The sequence below is a fragment of the Solanum verrucosum genome, unplaced genomic scaffold (assembly GCF_900185275.1).
Source record: "Solanum verrucosum unplaced genomic scaffold, falcon-dt-bn FXZP01000048.1, whole genome shotgun sequence".
In the NCBI taxonomy this organism is placed as follows: domain Eukaryota; kingdom Viridiplantae; phylum Streptophyta; class Magnoliopsida; order Solanales; family Solanaceae; genus Solanum; species Solanum verrucosum.
The window spans coordinates 2,632,392-2,657,938 of NW_026020157.1; the positions used below are offsets into that span (position 1 = coordinate 2,632,392).

Genomic DNA, 25,547 nt, shown 5'->3' on the forward strand with positions numbered 1-25,547 from the left:
CACACTATTATTCAACAATTTATAGCTCCGAAATCACATACAACTCTCACACTCACAAAGATGAACACATGCATGACTTCACTCGTAGGTTTGCCCTTATTTTCCAATCAGCATTCGTTTCAGCTCACTCAAGATAAAAATGTCTTTTCAAGGCTTGTAACGGGGCTGAGTGTAAAGGTATGATCATTTAGGCTCATTGGCTGCTATCCTAATGAAATATGGTATGAACATCAATTTTCCTTCCTTTTCTTCAGCATTTTCACTCATGCTCAAAATGCATCCTATTATTCACTTCCAATGGAATACTGGACACCCCATTTCTTTTGCAACTTCCACAACTTTTTCATTCTTTTTCTTTTTATTTCTTCTTTTCTTTCTTTCTTTTTTTTTTTAATATGGAGGAGTTCCATCTTTTTCAAAATCATGGATCAAAGGGGGACTTCTTTACATTTCATGATTTACCTTCTCTTTTCACCACACCCCCAACTTAAGCTTTTGGCCTAAGTTGGCTATTCAAACAAACCATATTTCATGAGGATTATGGGTGAATGGATAAAGAGGGTTTACAATTTCATCAAGTCTCTTCCAAGAAAAGGATAAGGCTCAACGGGGTTTAAGTAAAGTTCACACATCTCACAAGGTTGGCCACAAAAGAGGTATATTGTCAAATTGTTTCACATTTCAAATTTGTTGCCTAAGATCATTTCAAGAGCTTGCATCACTTAGTCCACCAGACCAACGGGGTAAATTCTAGGTGTCATCACACAAGGTTCACGGTAAGCTCATCACATAAGGCATTGGAACCAATATCAAACAAGACTCCGCACTTTCGCTAGTGTGCAATGTTCATCACAAGAGACTTATTCGATAATCGGCTATTCACAACGAGATGCAAAAGTCCACATATTGTCTATGCAACTTCATTTGGCCTCATCGTAGCCGCACATTCATTTTTGTTTGATTAAGATCCCTATTCAAGTCATCGGTATTGATCATAACCGATACTCAAATTTGCACAAGAACTGCCACAATAACACACAAGAGGTGGCAAATTTTTTCCAGAAGGGTCAATAACCATTTGCATTCATAATAAGGAGCCACAAGCTCAAACATCCATAGGGCAATATCAAAACACAATCTAAACACAAAAAGCCAATAATATATACAACAGATGTAGTCACAAGAGGTAGGTATGGAAATATCTCATCCTACCACAAATAAAAAGGCAGTTGTCCTCAAATGCAACAAAATAATAACAAGCCAAAAAAATGACAGGGAGGGAGGTAGAAAAAAGTCATGTCTACATAGTCGCTCCATTTGTCGGGGTATCAATGCCTGGGGTCACATCAGCAGCACTGGCTCCACTAAGGCCTGCCATGGCCGTCTCTGTCAGCGATGTCTGAATGAACGACTGTACAATCGTTTCCTCTAGGTCTGGCAGGTCTCCATGTATGGTCTCCTCTTGCACCTCTAGTTGCTCCTCATCTGTCTCTGCCTCCGAATCCTTAGCTGCCACATAATCCATAGGCACATCTTCGGTGGTGGCCGGAGGCATCTCAGAACTAGCTGGGGCATCCATATCATCAGCCGCCTCCAAGATTGAAGTGAAGTCTGTGGACTTCAAGTAGTCCACATCATTTCTCAAATCTGCAAACTCGGCTTTCAAAGCTGTCACCTATGAAGTAGCCCCCTGTCGACTCTTAAAAGTCTCTATTCTCATCGTGAGAGTGTCAATAGATGTTCGGAGGGGTGTCAACACATCTAGGAGGGCCCTCTTAATCATTTAAGGTACCTCAGCCTCCAATTGGGTAGCCCGCACATCGGCAGAATGGGCTAAGTGCCCCATCTTCAAGATCATGGCCTGAGTAATCTTGGTGGGGTAGGAAGCAGTAGATGGACTATGAACCTGGGAGGAAGTGGAAGCATGAGTACAAGGTTCGGAGGTCAGAGTAGGCAAGGATGCCTGTGCAGGTATCGATTTAACATCAACCTTCGGGGATACATCCACCGAAGCCGCTCTCCTCCTGTCTGTCTCTTCCTGAGTGTACTCAACCTTTATGCGTCAGATATTAGTGGAAGATATAGAAGTGATCTCGATGTCCTTCTTCTCATCACTAGGAACTCTAACACGCCGGCACAACTCTGTAATCAAGACCAAGAATGGAAGGGATGTCTAGTGTTATTTGTCCCTCATGGCTATCTCCTGCTCAATGATGAGTTCCATGTTGAGCGTCTTCCTAGCTATGATGGATCCGAGACGGCAGCCTTTGGGTGGCGAAGGATGGACTCGTTTTGCGAGGGCCTGATAGAGCTGCTGATGAACCCAAACCAATACTGAGCGGTAATATTCAGGTCCTTCTTCTCGATGGGAGCTCCTACCTCAATCCACCTCAGGGTGGTGTCAGAAATGGGGGGTGGGGGGAAGCCAGCCCTTTAAGTCATCCAAGGATTGCCCTGTAGCCAAGCCCTCATATGCATGCTCAAAATCAGATAGCACTGTCAAATACAATTTAATGTGATCATAGTTGCACCCTACTTCTTTCCCCTAGACCATGACTTTCTTCATCGGGCTGAAGGCACTGGCCTTCTTATTCCCCTTTGGCACCAGGTCAATATATGTTGAGTAAAACTCCTGGACCCATGTAGGAATGTATGGGCCTCGGGGCCTGGTAAAGTGCTTGAATCTATGGAACTAGAGAGTGTCCCATACACTAGGATACCTTCCTTCTAGGCCCTCTGTGGATAGCAGCTTCTCCTCGAGAATCGTCTTCAACCTTTCGTTCTATAGCCTGTTGAGTAGCCGAGGAGGAGGACCCTTAACCAGTAGCACTGGAACCACCGTCTGTGCTGGAGCTGCCACTGTATCCGCAATAGTACGTCTAGCCTTTGGATCCTAGACGAATCCTAGTGAAATCTGGAACGAATCTCATCACGTCGGGATTGCAAAGGCTGGTCATCCTCAGGCTTAAAGAATGCAGCCTGGGAATCAAAAGGCTCCCCCTCGCTGCAGGAGTTGTGCTCCTGTACCTCAGATGCGGTCTCTTTGCCCTTGCCTTTGCCTCCCTTTCGAGGTGCCTTCTTCCTATTTTTAGAAGGGGCGGCTTCCCCCTCATTAATAACTATGCACCATGCTATTTTGCGGGGTGGCATATCTAGGTTGGTTCTAGCCATATATGCAAAATACACCAAAATGAGTTAAAACAATTTAAGAAAAATTGTAGAAATCAAGTTGTAGAGAGACTCGTCGAGTCACTTCGGTGAGCCAGATCGGACTTGCCAAATGGACTGGCTAAAAAATTTCCCAGAAAAAGGCATGTCGGCGACGAGAAGGGCCATTCAGCTAATCGTTGACCTCATTCGATGAGCACAGACTAGCTCGCCGAAAGTTATAATGTATTTTAGGGGTTAGGAGCGCAGAAAGGGCGATCAAAGAAGACTTTCGGCGAGTCGCCGAGTGCCCTCGGCGAGCTCAGGCTTCTCATCGAAAGTTACAGACCCATACTCAACTAAATCATGAAGTTAAAGGCCATCTGGGGAGATTTTGGCGAACCACCAAGTGGTTCGGCGAGCTCGACCCAGCGCGCCAAACTTTCCAACGTGCCATTTTCAATCCCAACTTCCAAAATAAAAACCGCAATCCCCGAAAACAAAATCAAACAATACACATTCTCAATTAAGCCAAGACCCATGTCATCGAACTACACAGACTTCCCCCGGTTCGGCCAAAATTGCCCATTTGATGACTGTCGACCTTAAAAAAGATGTCAAACTCTCCATCATTGGGCAAAGCACATCATTTAGCACAACTTGGGTTACTCTGACTTCACCTGACTAGACCCAACAACAAAATACCACAACCTAATAATTTATGATTAATTTTAAAACATTTTGGGAAATTAACAATTCAGGCAATTTAGGCACGATATCAAAACTAGAATAGGCAAACTAGCACACATTTAAGATTTCAGAGAGGCCCAACACACATCAATAAGAACTACACATTTGCATTTCAGTTCAACCGCAATTTACTAGTTTTGGGTTCGGAAAACCAACCTTTTATGCTGAAATATGATTTTTAATGCTAGGCGGCAAAGAATTCCAACTCCGAACACAGAATAAATGAGCAAAAAGCGGTAAAAACTAAGAATATAGGAAATATATAATGCGGGTGTGATTGTATGAAGTTAAAAAGTAAGGGAATGCGAAAGAGTTTGGCCTTTTCAAAACCGTCCAGTTCGCGCCCTTTCGGCGAAATTAGTCGATCTCGCCGAGTGGTTACTTACCTCGCTGAGTTTTACAGGACCTCTAGTTAATTTGGGGTCCAAACGGCGGACAAAGTCGGGATTGCTGACCTATTTGGCAAATCTCTGACTCGTCCATGGTCTTACCGAGTTTTACACACTCTATTTTCATAATATCTTGAGTCCAACGATGGTCCAAGTCGGGCTCGCCGACCTCTTCGGCGAGTCACCGACTGGACTATTAACTCGCCAACCTACATATTTCAAACACATTCAACTTTTTTCACTTGCACAATCAACACACATTATTCAAAATCAAAACAAAAAACAAATAAAAACTTGGGTTGCCTCCAAAGAAGCGCCTTAGTTAATGTTGTGGCATGACGCAAGTCCTCATTCAAACTTCATTCTTGGGGTTTGCCATAGTATCACTAGGCAACCCCCCTTGTTGTTTCGGGTAGAGACATGACAACATATGACCCATTTGGGTCTCCAGTATTTGGATAGATACGAAATGAGAAGCAGTCATCTGATTTAGCATCAATACATTCTCTTTTATCTCTCTCAACACTCTGTCTTTCTCTTCGACTTCGTGGAGAATGAGTGAGAGTATCTTTTCTATTTGTCCATCCTCATAATTCTCGGGTTTCTACGCTCATGAGGATGAATATACCTATCCTTCTTCTTGTACATTACTTCAAATTCCATGATCTCTTTGGCCAAAAGGTCCTGTTGGGTCAGCAATTTAGTTAACTCCTAGTCCCTTTCTTACTTCTTCTTGGTCTTGGTCATCCGATCGAGAAGTTGGGATACTATTGCATAGGGCTGTCGCATCAGACCAACTAGAGAAAGTTGGTCAACCACTCCTCTGTTCTCAAGACCAAGACCTCTGTAGAAACACTCCAGTAACATTTTATTTGGGATTCCATGAGTTGGGCACTACAGCAAGAGTGTTTTAAATCTCAGCCACAACTCATAGATTGTCTCACCCTCCAGATTCTTGAAATTTAGAATGTTATCCCTAAGACTCATCATCTTTGAAAAAGGGTAGTCCACTTAGTTACCATTTCTACCATATTCACTCATTTCCTCTATTTTAAACAGCAACAAAAAAACCAAAACTAAAAATAAGTAGATTCAACTATGACTAACAAGAACAAAATTCAACTTCACAAAAGAATTTCAAACAACACCACTCCCCGGCAGTGGCGCCATTTTGATTAACGTTTCAAGGACACTTCATCCAAATCTAAGTGTCAACTATAGCTAGTCAGTATAAAACCCAACTAAATGAGTTGGGGTCGAATCCCACAGGGAGTGGTACGTGTTTCAGATTCAATTGGGAAGTATGAACATGTTCAAATCAGTCATAGGAATTAAAGTTATCGAATAAAGACATCATTCAAATTAAGGGGTGATACGAATTTCAAATGGGGGTTTTGGTTTTTATTATCAACTACAAACAATAAAACTTAACAATAATGAGACGGGTTCTTGGGATGTGATCGATTATAGGCTAATATAGATAAATGGGTAATTGCAACTATTAGTAATTAGCTAGATATTAGTGAGTAAGCTAAGCTATAGTGGAGGTAAACTTTTTCTCGAACAATTTACCCCGGATAAAGTGATTTAATTTCTCTCGAACATCAACAAGCATGCAAAATAAGAACAACTCACACCTTAGTCCATTCACTCTCTCGAGTTGAATGTGTGGGATTGGGTTTAGGATTCACTCTCTCGAGCTGAACCCATGTCAACCCAATACCCACTGACCATCAATCAATAATTTTGGTTCTAAAACCTCTATCTCGAGCAAGCCAAGAACACAAACCTGGAACTGCATTTGCAACTATAATTTCTAAATTAAACCGCAATTACTTAGTAAACTCACTTCTAAATAACATTTAAACTAACAATTAGCAATACCCATAAACTAAATCAACCCATAATCACATAATCACACCCCCATGAATTGGGGTTTTAGCTAGACATCATAAAAAGGTAAAAACCGTTACCAAATTGATTATCCATCAACTTCGTAAGATTAGATTCATCCTTACAATGCTCCAATTCAAAGAATCTCAAAGACCCACTTCCAATTTCTCAAAAGTTAAAAACTTCAATTCTTCAAAGCTAAAGAAAAACTAGAGAAGAAGTATCTCCAGCAACTCAAAAACTTGATAAAAAACTGTTCGAAAGAGTAATAGATACTAAACTAAATGTTCAAAAAAGTATTTCTAGAATGTGTTGTGAAGAGTCACTCGGCGAAGTAAGTCGGGCTCGCCGGACCACTCGGTGAGTTGCCCTTTGGTCTATTTCATCGCCCTTTTGACTTGGTACTCAGCATCCTCCAGGTTTGTAAATTTGGACGATCTATCTTGGCTTCGCGGAATCACTCAGCGATCCACCAACTGTTCCTTTTCATTGCTGACTTGGTTGTTTCCTTCAAGGCTTGGCACACTGGAACTTTAGGCAGTCAAATAACCATTCGGTGATTCACCAAGTGAACTTGGCGATCACCAGGTTGCCTTTATTCATCCTTTCAGCTTGTTTTGTTCCTTTTTGTTTGTTAGTGTCCTTGCTTTTTCCTGAATCCATATACCTAAAAATCAAAGGTTTTACATAAGTTATTGGCACAAAAAGCATTTGAGGACATTAATTCTTTATAAACAAAGCCCTAAATGAGTCCAAATCTCGGACTCATCACCTCCATATCAACTTCATTAAAGAGAGCATGTAACAAATACAAGTTCCATTCTTTCGCTCTTTGTTTCATAAGATATGCCACAAGCAAACTCTCACTTACAAGAAAACTAGAGCTTTCAACATAACTTGAATTCTCCTTAAGGAGCCATGGATCAGTGTAAACTCTTGTTGTCTTTCCATCCCCAATATGTCGGAGACATCTTTGTTTAAAAATATGCTTCCCTGCACATAAACCTCGCCATACAAAGCTAGGATTTGGGCCTAGTTTTGCATGGAGAAAATCAAATTTATGATAGTATCGAGCTTGAAAAAAGCTTACTCACAAGAGCCTCAAGCCTAGTTAACTTATTCCACCCTGTTTTGCGAGCATGACAATATTAAAATGATGGAGCTCTCGAAATCCCAGACCCACATCCTCCTTGCGCACACAAGCTTTCTGCCAAGACATCCACCTTATTCCTCGATTTTCCCTCGTTCCTGATTTCCACAAAAATCTATTCATGGATCGCTTAACAGGTTCACATATATTACTGGGAAGTAAGAACATATTCTTCACATAAGTTGGAATTGATTGAACCACTCTCTTGAGCAATACTTCTCGCCCTGCTCACGAGGGACTAATACACTTCCAACTGTTTATCTTTGCAATTACTCTATCATGAATATAAGCAAAGACGGATTTTTTGCTTCTTCCTACTACTGTCGGCAAGCCAAGATACTTTCCAGGAGTATTCACCTCCTTGACATGAAGGATATCCACAATCTCTTTTTTCACACTTTCATTTGTATTACGACTGAAGAAAATATCAATTTTTTGAAAATTTACCTGTTGACCAGAGGTTGACTGATAAATCTCCAAACATAGCCTAATAGTTTCCGCCTCCTCATTTGCTTCTTTAAAAAATATAAAGCATCATCCGCAAAAAATAGGTGCGGAATAGATAGTGCTTTAGTGCAAATTTTGACACCATAAATTTGGCCCTGAATAGACATTCACTACAACAACGCTGATAAACCTTCCGCGACTATCAAAAATAGATAAGGTGATATGGGATCACCTTGACTCAATCCTCTTCTTGGAGAAATATTTTCGAACTGCTTGCCATCATGACTAAATTTTTAAGTAACTGTCGTTACCATCTGCATAACTTTATTCACCCAAACAAAATCCCATATTTATCATCATTGCTCATAGAAAACCCCATTCAACGCGATCATAAGCTTTACTCATGTCCGTTTTAAGTGTTGTATAACCCACTTTACCTTGTGTTTTCCTCTTTAGATAATGCATAACTTCAAATGAAATCATTGTATTATCTGTAATGTATCTTCCTAGAATAAATGCACTTTGGGCCTTAGAGATTATTAGATTCATGCATCATTTCATTCGATTCGCAAGGACTTTACAAGCGATTCTATCAACAACATTGCAAAGGGAGATAAGCCGTAAATCTGAAACAAATTTAGGTTGTTTCTTTTTTTGGGATTAACACAATATTAGTATTGTTACTTCCTGGCGCAGGTGACTTATTATTCAAACATTTCATAATGGTCTTAGAAACATCATCTTCTACAGTACTCCAAAAATGTTGAAAGAATTCTGGATTTAATCCATCCGGTCTGGGAGCTTTATTCGGGTGCATGCTAAAAACAACATGTTTGATCTCTTCAACTTAAAAAGGCGCTTCAAATCCTCATTTATTTCATCAGAAACTTTCCTATAATGACACTAAATGGACTCTGTTGTGTCTTGAATGGATTGTTGTAATAATTTACAATAAGATCACTCAATCCATTTTCCCAGTCAAACAAACTTCCAGACTAATCTTTCAATTGTGATATTGTATTCTTTTTCCGTCGTAAGGTGGCCATAAGATGAAAATAACGAGTATTTTGATCACCTCTTTGCAGCCAAAATTGTTTTTCTCTCTGTTTCCAATAGTTTTCATGTTGCTTCAATAAGATTTCATAAGAATCTTTGGCACTATTATAGAGAGCAATATGAGTTGGGTCTCTACTACCTCTAAGTCTCTTCATCTGTGTTTTGCAATGCCTCATCTTAAGTTGAAATTGTTGCTTTATGTTGCGACCCCAGGTCTGTCAAAAGCTACCACAATGTTCAATTTGAGATGCAATATGTTGTCCCTTTCCCCGATTCCAACCTTCTTCTACTGCCTCATTAACATCAGTTTCTCAAAGCCATGAATTTTCAAAACGAAACTTCACAAGCGAATATCAAATAATGCTTATTTCTAAGGAGATAAAAAGAGCCTTATGGTCACTACAAGTAGTTTCCATATGATACATCGTAGCTCTGTTGAACAGTACACGCCAACCAGTCGTTGCAAGGGCTCTATCCAGCCTCTCTGAAACCCATCAATCTGTACCTCTTCTCCCCTTTCCCAAGTAAATTTATTTCCAACATACCCCAAGTCATGTAATTCGTAGAAATTAACCGCTTGTCGAAAACCATCAAGTCTCCAAACCGGTTGTTGAATTCTCCCCATCTTATCTCCATAGCTCAGAATACCATTGAAATCCCATGCGATACACCACATTAGTGGGGATTTGTTCTTCAAAGATTTTAAAATCTACCAAGATTACCTCCTACGATTTGTCTCGGGGCAACCATAGAATCCAGTATATCGAAAGTCAGGAATCTTGTGATATGCACCTCCACATCAATAAAATATTTTTGAGAATTGATTACTGAGCACGTACCCTTTTCTCTCCATAAAAGGGCTAAGCCACTACTCTGTCCTTCTGGATCAACAACATTCAATCCTTCAAAGCCTAAATTATCACAAATTTGTTGTAATTTAGTCTTTTTAACTTTAGTCTCATGTAAAATAATAAATTGGGCTTTTTTTGTTAGACCAAGTCATTCAGTTTGAAAATTGTACATTGGTTCCCAAGCCCACGACAATTCCAGATTAAGGAGCTCATTGGGTTAGGCGGGCTTGGAGACCAGAACCCGCCATGGACATGTTTTTTGACCCATCAGAAGGAATTAATTTGCCGGCTGCGTCACATTTTCTTCTTTTCTCTAACGACGTCAATTCATCATTATCTAGCTCCTCTTCCACTCTATATTTTCCATATTCAACTCCATCCCTTATAACTATCCCAAGATTCTCGTAATCGTTTCCATTCTTAGCAACACTCTCATTCCCACAATGCACACCATTTCCTCTCTTTTTTGCTCATTCTTTCATTTTACCTCTCTCACTTCCCCAATATTTTCTTCCTGATCATTCCCTGATTTGTTTTCCTTTCTCATACCCAATCCATCCGAAAAATCCTGTTGATAATCCTTTCTTTCCTTATCGTGCCACGCACCTCCCACCGATCTACTTTCCGACTTAATCCATCACATGCCAGCCATGGATCCTTGTCGCCGTTCAACACGTAATTCCAGTCCATAAAGAAACTGTACTTTATCACTTTTCGAAAGATGATTTAGTTTGCCGTAAAACTTGCCTGTGTGACCAATCAAACCACAAAAGAAACAAAAAGTTCCCAGTCTTTCATACTTGAATGAGATTTGCACAAATCCAACACCTGGCTACCTAATTTTCATTTATCGTTTAAGTGGTTTTTGGATGTTAATGATCACTCGTATCCTCATATAATCTTTCCAAAGCATATCCTGATTTTTTGTATCATTGTACTTGAAAATACCAATCGTATTACCAATATCTCTAAGAACTCTTTCAAATCTTAGACCTCCCACCAAGTCGTGGATTTGAACCGATATATCCAACGATGTGAGTTCTACTTGTCGCGGGTTCTGATCAGGATTGAGAGGACGTAGTAGGACAGGGTTCTGCATAAAGTTCCATGGCCATCTTTAGTTATTCGATCGTGTTCACGGTGTTGAAAAATTGGAAGATAAATACATTGTTTCCAAGTTCTTTCACTATCACACCTTCCCCTGGTCTCCATGCCTTCCCCATTGCATCACTCAGGGAATTAGGATTTACAAACTTGTTTGTAACAGCACGACCTACCACACACCATGGGGGATTAACAATTTTCTCTTCGGGATCAACAACATCCTCATCACCATGGTAGTCTAATTCAATGTCTGAATCATCAAGATTCAGTCCTGACATCTTCTCTACTAGTATACTGTCATTATTCGAATGAGATGACGACACCATACCAAAAAATAACAGAGAAACACGAGTAGGTGAAACAAAGGCAGTAAAATAGTTTAAAAAACAAAACAAGAGAAAAATAGGACAAAGGCTTATCAGTTGAACAAGAGAATGGAGGCTCTCATGTAGAGAGAATTTTTTCTGTTTCATAAATAAGTTAAACAATAAACATAAATTTTAGTAATCTCAAAATATTGGTAGTTCTCACCCTTCAATTACACTTAATTCCTCTCTTACCAAGTAATTAGTTGATCACCAAATATATCAAAGATTGTAATTATACTCGATTATACCAAATCTCAATTACATTGTGGCTTTCCAAACCATTCCTTAGCCTCATTTTGTTGTGCTTTCTATTCCAATGTCACAAATATAAGGGTACACTTCACATCAAAAAGTTACAATTCAGACAACAGTGCAATGGTGTTGGCATGCATGTTTAATTTCATTATATATCAATCAAGAGGTTTGTGGACCTCAAAGGAAATGTTTGTCAATATTCTATGCATAGATAATTGGCCAAATTGAGAATCGAATCCAATGAACAACTTTTTTACTTTATTATTTCTAGCTAGTGGAGAACAAGATTACCTTTCTTGAATGGAATGTTATCAATGTTATTCCTTTTTTTCTTTTCTTTTCTTTTATCTACTAGATAGAATAGTGTTACTTAAAAGATCAGAGCTATCAACATATTAGCTTGAAGGATTAAAATTTAAATTAAGGATAATTATGTCATTTAACTAATACTACTTCCCATTTAATGCTCCCTCTGTCCACTATTGTTTGTCAGGATAAGATCATGCACAACCTTTAAGAAAAATTTAATATAAGGTACAATATGACTAATTTAATCCTACTATTAATTATTATTAAAATGGTTTGTACTTTTTGAAAACTGTAAAAGCAATTTTTTTCACATTAAGGGTAGAATTGGAAAAAAAGTGACTGATTGTTTCTTGATTGTTTAAATTGACAATTAATTTTGGATAACTATTTTTAGTGTACCTGACAAACAATAGTGGTCGAAGGGAGTAGTATGTATTGAATTAGTGGGTCCCATTGAATTAATTTTTTACTTTAACACATGGTTCTACATTGCAACTAAACTCATTTACTTTTTGTAAATCGAGAAAAACTTCTTTCAATTCCAGGTTAAAAATATTTTTTCAAACTTTTCAAAGACACTTGTACAAAATTTAATACAACACAAATTATGTGATAATATATTCAGAAAACTTTTAAGCTAACAGGAACTAACATTTAAATTTAAACTAGAAACTAGCATATAATTTTTTTTATAAATTTTGTTTTTAAGCTAAATTTAGAATTATATTACTTTAAATATAGAGTAACAATAATTAACACATTGATAAGTAAATGGTTTAATATTTATTAATTTATTAAATCTGTGAAGCTATATTGTCGAAGTGAAAAAATGCATATTATTAAATGAAGACTATCTGTATTTAACTCAAATTATAATTAATTGAAGATTAAATATATCTAATTTGAATTATGATAACTAAAATTAAAATTTATCAATAACTAAAAGTTGTAATGTTTGCATAAATTATTTTATAACAATTTGTGGATAAGTGTCTTAAATTTCAACAAGTGAAAGTTGAGCATCAAAAGTCAGGAGGTTTGTCTCAATATATTAGTATCCCTACTTGGAAGTGAAAAAATTTGAATATGGACATTACTGTTGGTTTACTCCATACCCGACAACAACATGACTTGATTTGAGTTATTGTAGATCATTTGATGAAATCGACTCATTTCATTTCCGTCAGGGTATCTTGTTCAGTGAAAGATTATGTTAAGTTGTATCTAAGGGAAATAGTTAGGTTGCATAGAGTTCCCATATCTGTTATCTCCGATCGTGGTACCCAATTCACTTCTCAATTTTGGAATTCTTTTCAAAAAAGGGCTTGGTACTCATGTCAAGCTTAGTACAACCTTTCATCCTCAAATCGATGGGCAAGCAGAGCATACTATCAAAATTTGGAAGATATTTTGTGAGATTGTGTGATTGAATTCAAGGGTAATTGGGATGATCATTTGCCTTTGATTAAGTATGCTTATAATAATAGCTACAATTCAAGCATTGGTATGACTCCATTTGAGGCTCTTTATGGTAGGAGGTGTAGATCTCCTATAGGGTAATTTAAAGTTAGTGAGATTGCTTTGATAGGTTCCAAGTTGGTACATGAGGTTATGGATAAAGTTTAGCTTATTAGAGAAAGATTGAAAACGATTCAAAGTCAACAAAAAATTTATGCTGATGTTAGAAGAAGAGATCTAGAATTTTGTGTTGATGATTGGGTCTACTAGAAAATTTCACCCATGAAGGGTGTAATGAGATTTGGAAAGAAGGGAAAGCTTAGTCCCCGTTATGTGGGTTTATATAAGATTTTGAGGCGTATTGGTAAAGTTGCTTAAGAACTTAATTTACCTAATGACTTAGCATCAGCACATCCGGTTTTACATGTCTCTTTGTTGAAGAAATGTGTTGGTGGTTCGACATCTATTGTATCATTGGAGAGTCTTGGTATAAAAGAGAGCTTTTCTTATGAAAAAGTTCTTTGAGATTTTGGACCAGCAAGTTAAAAAGATGAGGAATAAGGAAGTTTCGTTTGTAAAGATCTGATGAAGGAATCAAAGAGTTGAGGGTCTTACTTGGGAGGCCGAGGCCGATATGATGTCCCATTATCCCCATATTTTTCTCTCAGATTCTATTCTAGCTTCAGGTATTTACTTCCTCATGGTTCATTCCTTTGGTTTCATGTGTCTTAGTCATTCTCATGTTTCACATGCATGCATGCTCATGAAAATTTGATTATTGAGAAAAATGAGTTAGCTTGATTGATTTCTTCATGATTATGTGCATTTGATTATGACTTGCATGTTTGCCTTATGAAATGATGTTGTGAATATATTTTAGCTTGGAATTGATGTTCTTTCTTGGTTATGTGCATTTTGATGGAGTTGCATTCTTGTTGGGTTGTTAGATCTTTTCCCCTACCCTCTTTATGTTGTCTTGAGTTTCATGCGAGGACGAATATTTTCAAGGAAAGATAATTTAACAGCTAGGATTCCAAAAGGGAAGGACAACATTAAATTGTAGCACTAGGTTTAGATCTATCAGACCAGTCTATGGTTCATAGGTATTCCTAAAGATCGTAGACCAATCTCGTAAAAAAGAGAGAAAAATAATTTTAAAAAATCAAGTATCGGTACCTTTTCTATGGTTTACCAGTGTGGTTCATCATAGGATCTACGAATCATAGATAGGCCTCATATGTGGACCGGTAGGTCCAGACTTAGTGAAATTTTGAGGTCCAAGATGAGTTCTACGGTTACGGTCTACGGACCGTAGAAAGACCCCATCAAAAGTTAAGTGATTTGTAAGTACTTGGTCTACAGTTGACCAGTACTAACCGTAGAAAGTTCTACGCTCCGTAGGTCAGAACCATAGATCAAGTTCAACATTTTTTAGGAATTATGGGTCTTTTCCTAATTATTTAAACACAATACTATGTCGGTTTGTCTTCTACCCTAAGACCTATATAAAGCTTTTAATCCCTAAAACTACCCACTTCAACCCCATTCTCCTAATTCCCCAAAACCTAACAAAATTCATTCCCCAATTTCCTCTCAACCTAAGAAAAAGAAGAAGTTAGGATTCATTCAAGGGTATCAATTCACCAGTCATCTTGGGCTTGCTATGCTTTGAATAACAAGGTATGTGGGTATTCACCCATAGAGTCCATTCCTCATCAATTTAATTTCAATTGATCAAGTTAGAGATCCAATTCAATCTTTTTGGGTTTCATTCAATTATGATTTATTATTTTTGATTTAGTCTTCTAACGGATGAGTCAAGGTTAATACATGATATTTAGTTGAAATATGTTGACCCATGCCTAACTTATGTTTTTCAACTATGAACCTATGATGAACCCATGAACTATGAACTTTAAATAATTATACATGTCTTATGAAAATGATGACTATGGTGATAGGGTGCTTTTAGATGAAAGTATCAATTTTATTGTGAAAGGTTTTCTAATATACGAATATGATCATGATTGTGAAAGTAATTTCTCACATATGGATTCTCATTGGTGAAAGGTTTTCTCACCAATGTTGAAGTGCAATTTAAGGAGCTATTATATGTTTTGGTATTAAAGATGTGGATCAGTATTGATCATTTTCTTACTTTTGTTATAATGATATTTGACTGTTACCTATTTCGTTGGGATTTAGACTTAGCACCGAGAGGGCGTTGAGGTAGAGACTCAATTAGGGTAGTCTCTAGTAGCAACCTCTAGTCCCAAACTACGTGCTCCTGTAGGATTATCTTAAATGACCTAGCTAGTGGATCCAATCAAGAAAACGATGATATATATGGATTCTACCTTGGCAAGTAGATTCACCTTCTTTCAGTATGAGGGATATACTGGATTTCATGACATTGCTCTCATGGTCTTATTGTCGGTTAAAGCTAATATCCCACAAAAATGACTATATTTCTTCAAAGCTTTTCTTATGTCTCTTATTTTAATGTATTGACCATATTTCATGATTTACATGTCATTTCCTTGTTAAGCTTTTAAATGTTCAAATATTGGTCATGCCTTACATGTTTTAAGTCATTCATACTATCATGTTTATTTTATTCATATTGCCCCATACTTAGTACATTCCATATACTAACACATATTTGTGCCTACATTGTCTCATTAGTGTAGGGTCCCACACTCCAACCCCTCACTCACGTGGCTAGGGATGTTCATGGTTCGATTTAAATCGATTATTGGTTAAAACTAAAACCAAAACAATCTAGTTGGGTTTTTCAAATTCCTAAAACCAAACCAAATGAAAAAATAATCATCAGTTTGGTTATTGTTGGTTTGGTTCAGTTATTCTGGTTTTGTCTGTAACACCCCGAATTTTTTTTGAGCTAAGACTCGAACCATCCTTCGTTGTGAGTAGGATTTTACCAAGGAATTTGAAATTTTCTTGAATGTTAAGATCACTAGATGTAGCACCTTGAGTTTAAAGAAGAACTAAAGAGAATTCAATCAAGTCGTTCCTAAGTTCTTCTAAGTTTTGGGTCAACTTCAAACTATCATAACTTCAATACATGATGAGTTAGGTGACCCATAAGATATCTAATGAAAGGTATTTGAATTATATTTCCAACGCCATCAAGTTTGCTAAGTTTAGAGTTCGAATGAGTAAGATATGCCCTTTTGAACTTAGGCTGCCTAGTTAAGGAAAGTTACCCGAAAATAGTGATGGGTATTTTGATCTTTTCCTTACCCAATCAAATTTAATTCGTGTTTCGCAAGGTTTTAGGGGTCTAATCTGATTAGGTTCAATTTATAATCCTAATCTATTCTTAGGGTTTTAGTTGAGAGTTCAAGAAGAGAAAAAAGGAGTAAAGAGGAAAGGATCAAAGCGTTCGTCGAGATTCTTGAGTTTCGCTATGGATTTTCGCCAATGGTTTGATCCCTAAGAGGTATGTTAGCTTTCATAGTGTTGGGTTCATTCAACTACGCACCAATCAAGTTATTTTTGGCGTAATTTTTTCCTAGAAAGTTGAGGGTTTGATGTTCTTGATTAGTGCTCTTGAATTTGCTTTCGTTCTTGAATTAGGATTGATTTGATGAGTTCTTGAAATATAAAGTTAGTGAACTGAGGGTGGTTTGGAGTAGATTATCCTTTACATAAGTTGAGTATTCGAATCTAAGTGATTGGGAAAGAAACCATTCAATTCTAGGCGAATTAGGGTCGAAAAATGAGTAAGAAAAAGTCGGACAGAAATAAAATACTAGGTCCGCGACGCGGATTTGTTCCTTCAAAGTAAAACTTTCCTCTCCGCATTATCGAGAGAACGCAGAATCCACTATTTCAAAATTATTGTGTGGCCAAATATTTATATGGATCTCCGCGTTGCGGACTTACTCCTCAAATAGTATTTTTAAACCGTTTCTCATGATTTATTTATCTAAAACTCATTTAAATCATCACTATACCTTTCCTATCATAAATCATAACCTTGAATTCATAATTAAAATTCAAGGTAGAGTTAAGAGTCAAGTTTTGAGAATTCTTCCGAACATTTTGAGAAAGTCCCTTTGAGTCTTTTTTATGAGTCTTCTACAATTTCTAATAACGTGTTCCAAGACTCAAGCAAGTGAGTATGAGAATGAGGAGAATGTATTCATGAGTCTACTTTATCATCACGAGATCCTTAATAGCATGAACCATAACTCTTGAATTCATAATTCACATTCAAGAGAGAGTTAAGAGTAGAGTTCAAGAAAGTCATTCAGATCAAATGTGAATCCCTTGAGATCAACTATCAATTTGAACTATGCTTTGAGCAAGTAAGTATGAGAATGAGAAGAGTCGTATACATGAGTTTCATATTGTTATTCAGACCCTTGAGTCGAGTCGTTCATGCCCATAATTCTGCATGAACCCTATGAGTCGAGTAGTCTAGAGATGAGTAGTATCATTGAGTCTTGAGTTCTGAGTACTGGGGTTCTTTATTGTTATAAAGATCCCTAGGTTGAGTCATTCATTTCATAATTCCACATGAACCCTATGATTTGAGTTGTATATTTTAAAAAGTTTTTTAAAGCCAACACTTGAGTTTTTAAATTGAGTTTTGAGAGAGTAAAGATGAGTTTTGAGAAAAGAGTTTTCTAAAACATGATTAGTATGACAATCGAGTCTACCATCAGTGTATGAGCAATATGGTATTTAGATATACCATCAATGTTTATGCAGTATGACTTTCTGAATATGATTTTGAAATTTTTTGGGAAAGAGCAGAATTGAGTTCATGTTCTTTAAAATGATATATGAGAACTAAGTATTCCAAGAGTAAATGTTTTCACATTTAAGATGAGACGAAACTGAGATTTCCAAAAGAGCTTTTGAGCTAGTTTTTGAGTAACAATCTCAAACCACCGAAAGATTATGTTTTTTTAAATATATGAGCTAGTTACATTTTGGGAGTAGTATTGAGCACCGATATAGGGACGAGTTTGAGTTCAGATAATTCAAAGTCTCCATAAACCGTGTAGCCAGCATAGGTAGAAAAGGGTCATACTTTTTAGATGATTCCTTAATGTTTTTAGCATAGACTAGTGGATCCACTTATTGAGTAGGTTCTATACCCCGACAAAGTATAGGACGACCCTGGCAGCGTGCGGCAAGACCCTGTATCATCACATAGCTCATAGTGATGGTTGTCGGTTAGAGAAACTCCCACAGAGATATTTTGTATTCTTATGTACACAGAGTTTACTTTGTATATTCATATACAAACATGTTTGATCTTGTATCCTTGCATACAAACTAAGTTACTATTGCAGTTTTCAATACATTGAGCTGATTTTTATTGTTTTAAAAGTTTTCCATATATTGCATCTATACTGTTGCTTTATATTGAGTATCCAGAGTTGAGTATCCAGAGTCGAGTATCTTAGTATTGAGTCGAGCCTTCTTTCACTGAGTTGAATATCTTATCATTGAGTTGAGTCATATTTTCTCTAAGTTGAATTGAACTATGTTTCTTTGAGTGGAGTTGAGTTAAGTGAGTTTAGAATAGGTAAGTATGTTTCTATTCCACTAGTTCAAGCTTATATTTATGCTTTAGAATTCCCCTTACATTCTCATACATTCCATGTACTGAGCCATTTGGCCTGCATCATTTCATGATGCAGATATAGGTACTCGGGATCATTAACAGGCGTTTCGTTGATACCACATGCAGTTCGAGTTAGCTATGGTGAGCCTCCTTTCTTCCGAAGGGTTCCACTTGTACTTTCAGTTATATCGGTTGTTAGGATGTCGTGGATCTTGTCCCGACTTTCATCTTTATCAGTTAGAGGCTTTATAGATGGATCGTAGAGTTTGAGAAGGCTGTTTCATTTATCTTATTAAATGTTTTAAAGACTTGAGTTGCCTATTGTTGGCTTGTTGAATATTCTATTTACATTCAGAGTAAATCATTTGAGTTAAAGCTTTGTATTTGAGTTTCATGAATTTTATTCAGTTTTTAAGCTTTGTATGGTTGAATCAGTTGTCCGCTTGTAGTCAACTAGGATGAGGGTTCGCTTGGGGACCAACAATGGTTCTCGAGTGCCGGCCACGTCCAGGGTGTAGGCTTGGGTCGTGACATTTTCTACTTTGAGGACATACATATCTCGATAGACACAAACACCTAGTACATGAACAATTCACATGAAAGTTACTGTCGGCCCAATTAAGCAATTATACAATACTTGAGTTATTATCTGAACAAAGTGATTCAGTTAAGAGAAAGTATGACTATCTTATGTGAGGTAGGGTAGGTAAAGACTAAAGTAATATATTTTGATGGACTTGAATGTAGGATTGTAATAGTTAGTCTAAAATTTAAGTGTTGGGCTAGAGAAAATGAGAAAGTTAAAGACAAAAGTTAATTAAAATTCAACAAAAAAATTATATTTTTTAATGAATAATATATAAATGATTGTAAGATTTATATATCTAATCTATTGGTTCGGTTTGGTTATTTTTGTAGTTGTTTTTGAGTAAAACCAAAACCAAATCAAACAAGTATCAATGTTCAAATTTTAAAACCAAACTCAGCCAAACAAAACCAAATATCGATTATTTTAATTAGTTTGGTTCGGATTGGTTTTTTTAAACATAACCATGAACAACCCTTCCCGTGGCTAGTTGATTTCTTCCGAATTTCAAGAGATTGGTGAGTCCTCATGTTCTGAGGACCGAGACACTTTTATTTGTTTTATGTCTTTCTAGTTTTGAATGATGTATGTGGTGTATGGATTACGTTCTAACCACTTCTTATGATATTTATGTGGCTTATTGAGACTGATTTTAGACTTCCTCTTTGTCAAACTCTTTTGAAATATGAAATTCTATCTTTTGAAATTTTTATTTCTATTATCTTGTATGATGTATGCTAAGTGGCTTGTGTAGGGCCTCTTGGGGTTCTATACGCCATGTTACACCTAGTGTATACTTTAGATCGTGATACTGATGTTACATTTTGCATCTGTTTCATGATGCAGGATCTAGTACTAGTTATCAGTGGTAATTATTCAAGCTTGTTGTAGTTGTTGATTGGAGGCGAAGGTGAGCACTTGGCGTCTTGGACTTACCGGTCTCCTTCTGTATTTCATATAACTAGTCTTTGCATTTTGAGACAAGTTTTGTATTTGAGGTTCACTTGTGGGACTTGTATTCTTTTATTTAGACAACTCTGTACTCGTGACTTTCAGGGTTTGGGAGAGATCTCTTATATATAATGTTGGTTTGCTTCCACTTGTTTGTTTTTGTTGTTATTTTATTGCTTCCACAATGTTTCTTCCCTTATATCCATAACTTTTTGTTCCTGGTTACAAGTTGGCTTATCTACTGATGGCTTATAGTAGGTGTCATCATGATTCGAGACGGGTTGTAATACTTACCACACATAAAATCTCAAAATTGCCTTAACCCGAGCTCAAAATCTCCCCAAATTGAGTTTTTAAAAATTATTTGCAAAAAACAAAATCGATATTTTGTATAATGTTACATATCGGGTGTATAATAGGAAAAAATACGCAAATTGGCAAACGTTACTAGTGTGTTGTAAATATTGGTATATGAAAATAGTGGGCTATACGATTGAAAACTAAAAAAACTTGGCCAAATATATATAGGTGCAATGTAGTGTGTTGTGGATGTACTTTTGTGGGAATTTCATTGGACGAAACTTTTGCCACTAATATATACCATTCCTACTACACTTTCCCCTGTTATCTTCCTCTATAGCTATAACACAGGCACTCAAAACTCCAAATAAACAGAGCTATATAAACCATCTGCAAAAAACACATCTTTCTCACAACAAAAGCGAAAATTTATTGTGTGAATCGAACATGTCTTCGAGTAATAACATAACAGCTTTCTTGAACTTCTTGGCATTCATGTGTTCTATCCCTATAATCGCATCAGGCACTTGGTTGGCTTCAAATCCTGACAACGAATGCATTCACTGGCTCAGATGGCCAGTCGTGTTCATTGGAATTGCCATCATGTTGGTTTCTTTGACTGGCTTTATTGGAGCTTACTGGAAAAAAGAAGGCCTTTTAGGTGTCTACTTGGTGTGTATGGCCCTTCTTATCGTCCTTCTCCTCGTGCTCCTCGTACTTGCCTTTGTGGTCACGGGTCCAACCGGGGATTATATGGTGCCTGGAAGAGCTTACCGTGATTATAGGCTTGAAGGGTTTTCTTACTGGTTGAGGGATCATATTGTAGGCCCTGATAATTGGGGCAATATTAGGGCATGTTTGGCTGATTCTGCTATTTGTTCTAAGCTTAACAATCAGTATGTTACCGCGGAACAGTTCTTTGCTGCTGATCTATCACCTATTCAGGTAAACTAATTTCATACATACATATGTTTCATTTAATGTGTTGTTCCGTGTTTCAAACAAGGTTGGATAGTTCATGTAGGCAGTTTATTTCCAGAAAATGTTTTTCTCCGTACCAAACACACCCTTAATCAATTTGGCTTAGTTATACTGTAATTGTCTTTACTAGTGTTTTGAGGTACCGCAAAAACAAAAGTAACAAGGTAAGGTTTTTACATATGTAATTTGATAGCTTTTGCTTCTGAAGATGCTTGTTTGCAAAAACAAGTGTTTCACAGACAGATGTTGTCTTACCACTTTATTCTCTCCCTCGATCCCCTCACTCAAAAATAAAAAAAGGATGGAGGAAGTTTTTTTTGGATATTGAGTATTTATTTCAAGTCTTTTATTTATTTGACATTTACGTAAAAATTAGTTTGACTTGACACAAAATTTAGGAAAGAAAAGAAAACTTTTGAAACTTGTGCTCTAAAATAAGTGATAGATATTTGTATGACTGTAAATAATTTAATTAAAGGTCAAAATAAGTATTTTAAAGTTAAATGATTACTTAATATAAATATGTGTCATTCTTTTTGAACTGACTAAAAATAAAAGGGAAAAGGGTCAAATATGCCCCTAAACTATTCGAAAAGGTCTAAATATACCCCCGTTTAAAGTTTGTCTCACTTGTGCCCTTGCCATCCAACTGAAATTGCCACGTCATTTTTACATTACCACGTGGCATTGGAAAAGGGTCAAATATACCCCTAAACTATTCGAAAAGGTCTAGATATACCCCCTTTTTAAATAAACTACCCGACCCGTTTTCAACAATTTTTTAAAATTTTTTATTTTTTTCGGTAAATCCCGAAAATGAGTAATTGACTAATAAAAAAATAGGAAAAATATGAAAAAAATATATAAAATTAACGCCAAAAATTCACAAATAAATATAGTAACCTTAAATTCAACAATTTCAATTTTTTTTTAATAGTTTTATTTTTTTCGATAAATCACGAAAATGAGTAATTGATTAATAAAAAATATGAAAAATATAACCTAAAAATTCAGCATAAAGTCATTTTCATATTTTTCATATCTTTTATTAATCAATTACTCATTTTCAGGATTTATTGAAAAACAATAAAAATTTTAAAAAATTGTTGAAATTGTTGAATTTAAGGTTACTATATTTTTTTGTGAATTTTTGGCATTAATTTTCTATATTTTTTCTATTTTTTATTAGTCAATTACTCATTTTCGGGATTTACCAAAAAAATTGTTGAAAATGGGTCGGGTAGTTTATTTAAAAAGGGGATATATCTAGACCTTTTCGAATAGTTTAGGGGTATATTTGACCCTTTTTCAATGCCACGTGATAATGTAAAAATGACGTGGCAATTCCATTTGGCGTTTAACGCCCATAAGGGCATATCTAGACGAAACGTTGGACGGCGAGGGCACGAGTGAGCTAAACTTTAAATGAGGGGTATATCTAGACCTTTTCGAATAGTTTAGGAGCATATTTGACCCTTTTCCAAAAATAAAATTATGTCATATAAACTGGGACAGATAATACAAATTGTATGAGTAGTATCGCATAAATTGTTACGGAGAATACAGAGGGAGAGAGAGGAAGAAGAATAAAGATAGGATTGACAACCATGGTCCATGTAAGCATCTTTTACATATTTCATGTGGCTCTACATGAAAATGAGCCTACCTTCCTTCAATTGTTGAATCTCACACACACACACATATATATATTAGCTTAAGAAGTAAGAACAAATTTGACATAAACAATGTTAACCTTGATGATTTTTATTATTTTTCATTTGTTCTAACACTAGCATTACTTGTTCCTTAATTATATTCCAGTCTGGATGTTGTAAACCTCCAACAATTTGTGGATACCAGTATATGAACCCAACCTTGTGGATTAACCCAACAAATGCAGTAGTAGATGTTGATTGCTCTATCTGGAACAATGACCCTAATCAATTATGCTACAACTGTGATTCTTGCAAAGGTGGCCTACTTGGAAATCTCAGGAAAGAATGGAAGAAATCTAATCTCATTCTCATCATAACTTTGGTCATTCTCATATCGGTTTATCTCATTGGTTGTTGTGCTTACAAGAATACTCTAACTAAATCAAATTCCAAGGGTAAAAAATAGTTTTAGTTAATGGTTTTTCATTTGAAGTTCAATTGTTTTCTTTTTTTCCAGTATTTTGTGCTAAGGGGGGAAAATATGATATTGTTGGCATACATATTTAGTTTATGGTTTTTTATTTGAACTGCTAATTTCATTACTAGCTCCGTGACCTCCGTCCGTACCTTTTTACTTGGTCAAATTTTGACTTGACACATCTATTAAGAAAATAATAATTGGCATAGTGAGTTTATCATTTATCTCTATTAATTGATAGAATCTTAAATATGTACTCCGTCCATCCAATAATAATTGTCCACTATACTATTTTGGGATGTCCAACAATAATTGTTCACTTTATGAAATTAATTGATAATTTTACACTTAGTTCCTAATTAACCTTTATCATTAAATATAGTTATTTCCCTATTAAATTTACAAGACATTTTATTTGTTATATTCAAATGGTGATATCGTAAAATTACCCTTCTATCTATAGTTTCATAAGAAATGTGCAAAGTCAATTGTGGACAATTATTGTTGGACAGATACGGAGCATTTACTTACTACATTTTTCAAAGATATTAACTCAATATTAATTAATTGAGGATATAATAGGAAGAAAAAAATTATCTTCCTTGATTTGTAAAAAATAAAAAATCACATTAGAAAATATTTGACAAGTAAATAGAAACAGAGTATATGAAATTATACAGAGAATTTTCCTTGCAGTTTGCACCACGTGGCTGTGTGGACCTCGAAGGAAATGTTTCTCAATTTCTATGATTATTTCATTGGCCAAATTGAGAATCGATTCCATTGAACAACTTTTTTATAGTTTAGTTTTTCTAGCTAGTGGAGAACAAGATTCTCTTTCTTGGACCTATTATAAAAAATATTACTACTACAAGTATAGAAAAGGAAAAATACTTTTGGTCAGAAAACTTTGGTCATCTTTTGATCAGAATGGTAAAAAAAAATTTATTTATACTATTTTTTCTGTTCCTAATTATTTTTCCATTTTTAAATTGACACACTTATTAATAAAATAATGATTGACATAATGAGTTTACCATTTCATTCATATTAATTATGAAGTGGGTGAATTCAAAATTTAAAATTTTCAATAAGTTCTACCTTTTTCAAAATAATTAATTGAGGGTATAATAGGTAAAAAAAAATGTTCTTTCTTGATTTGTCAAATTGGATAAGTAATTAGGGACAACTAAAAAAGGAAAAATGGACAAGTAATTAGGGACACGGGGAGTATTAACTAGTTTCTTTTTGAACTTTTGTACTCTTTTAACTTGAAAATTAAATATATTCTTGGGATCTCTATATTCTTCAATCATGTTTCCAATAGTCATTAATTTTTAATGATTCCATAGTCAAGTATGGAAAAAGACTATAAATTCCACCAAAGAGAACATTAATTATAAAAATTAAATATATTCTTTGGCCATAATTTGGTCAGAATGGTAAAAAAACTTATTTTTTAAATGGTAAAAATTGTGACATCAGTAGTAAATTTTTTTTTTCACTTTAATTATACACATCTTCATATTTTTTAGCCATAAATATTCCCAATATATTTGGGAAAAAAATAGTAGAAAACACTGTTTGATCAGGTCTAATGTGTTTGAGTTATCATTTTCAAAATGTTTTACAAATTATGTTTGAAAATTATTAAATTATTTAGTTTAAATTTATTTAAAAATAATAATTAAAAAATTACTTAATTGGAGTCCATTTTAGTAATAAATATAAGTAATGGTTCACAATTTATCAAATTGGCATAATATAGGGGATAAGACTTATTTGATAAATACTCTTAATGTCTGACTCTCTTT

General features: G+C 35.7%; 2 protein-coding genes across 2 annotated transcripts in view; one reads left to right on the forward strand and one right to left on the reverse strand.

Moving 5' to 3' along the window:
* Positions 1 to 25,547, reverse strand: part of LOC125828355 (1-acyl-sn-glycerol-3-phosphate acyltransferase 2) — a 525,228-nt gene that overhangs the window by 305,404 nt on the left and 194,277 nt on the right. The window lies entirely within an intron of this gene.
* On the forward strand, positions 20,854 to 23,753 carry LOC125828359 (tetraspanin-2-like). Its single transcript, XM_049507672.1, has 2 exons — positions 20,854 to 21,564; positions 23,422 to 23,753. Exons 1-2 carry the CDS (start codon positions 21,067 to 21,069, stop codon positions 23,719 to 23,721), a joined length of 798 nt encoding a protein of 265 aa, XP_049363629.1. The 5' UTR covers positions 20,854 to 21,066; the 3' UTR covers positions 23,722 to 23,753.

Bases quoted from the DNA above. Each gene is read 5' to 3' on its own strand.
- LOC125828359 (XM_049507672.1), top strand. From the start codon at position 21,067: ATGTCTTCGAGTAATAACATAACAGCTTTCTTGAACTTCTTGGCATTC. The intron at 21,565-23,421 runs GTAAACTAATTT...ATTATATTCCAG, and splicing joins CTGATCTATCACCTATTCAG to TCTGGATGTTGTAAACCTCC.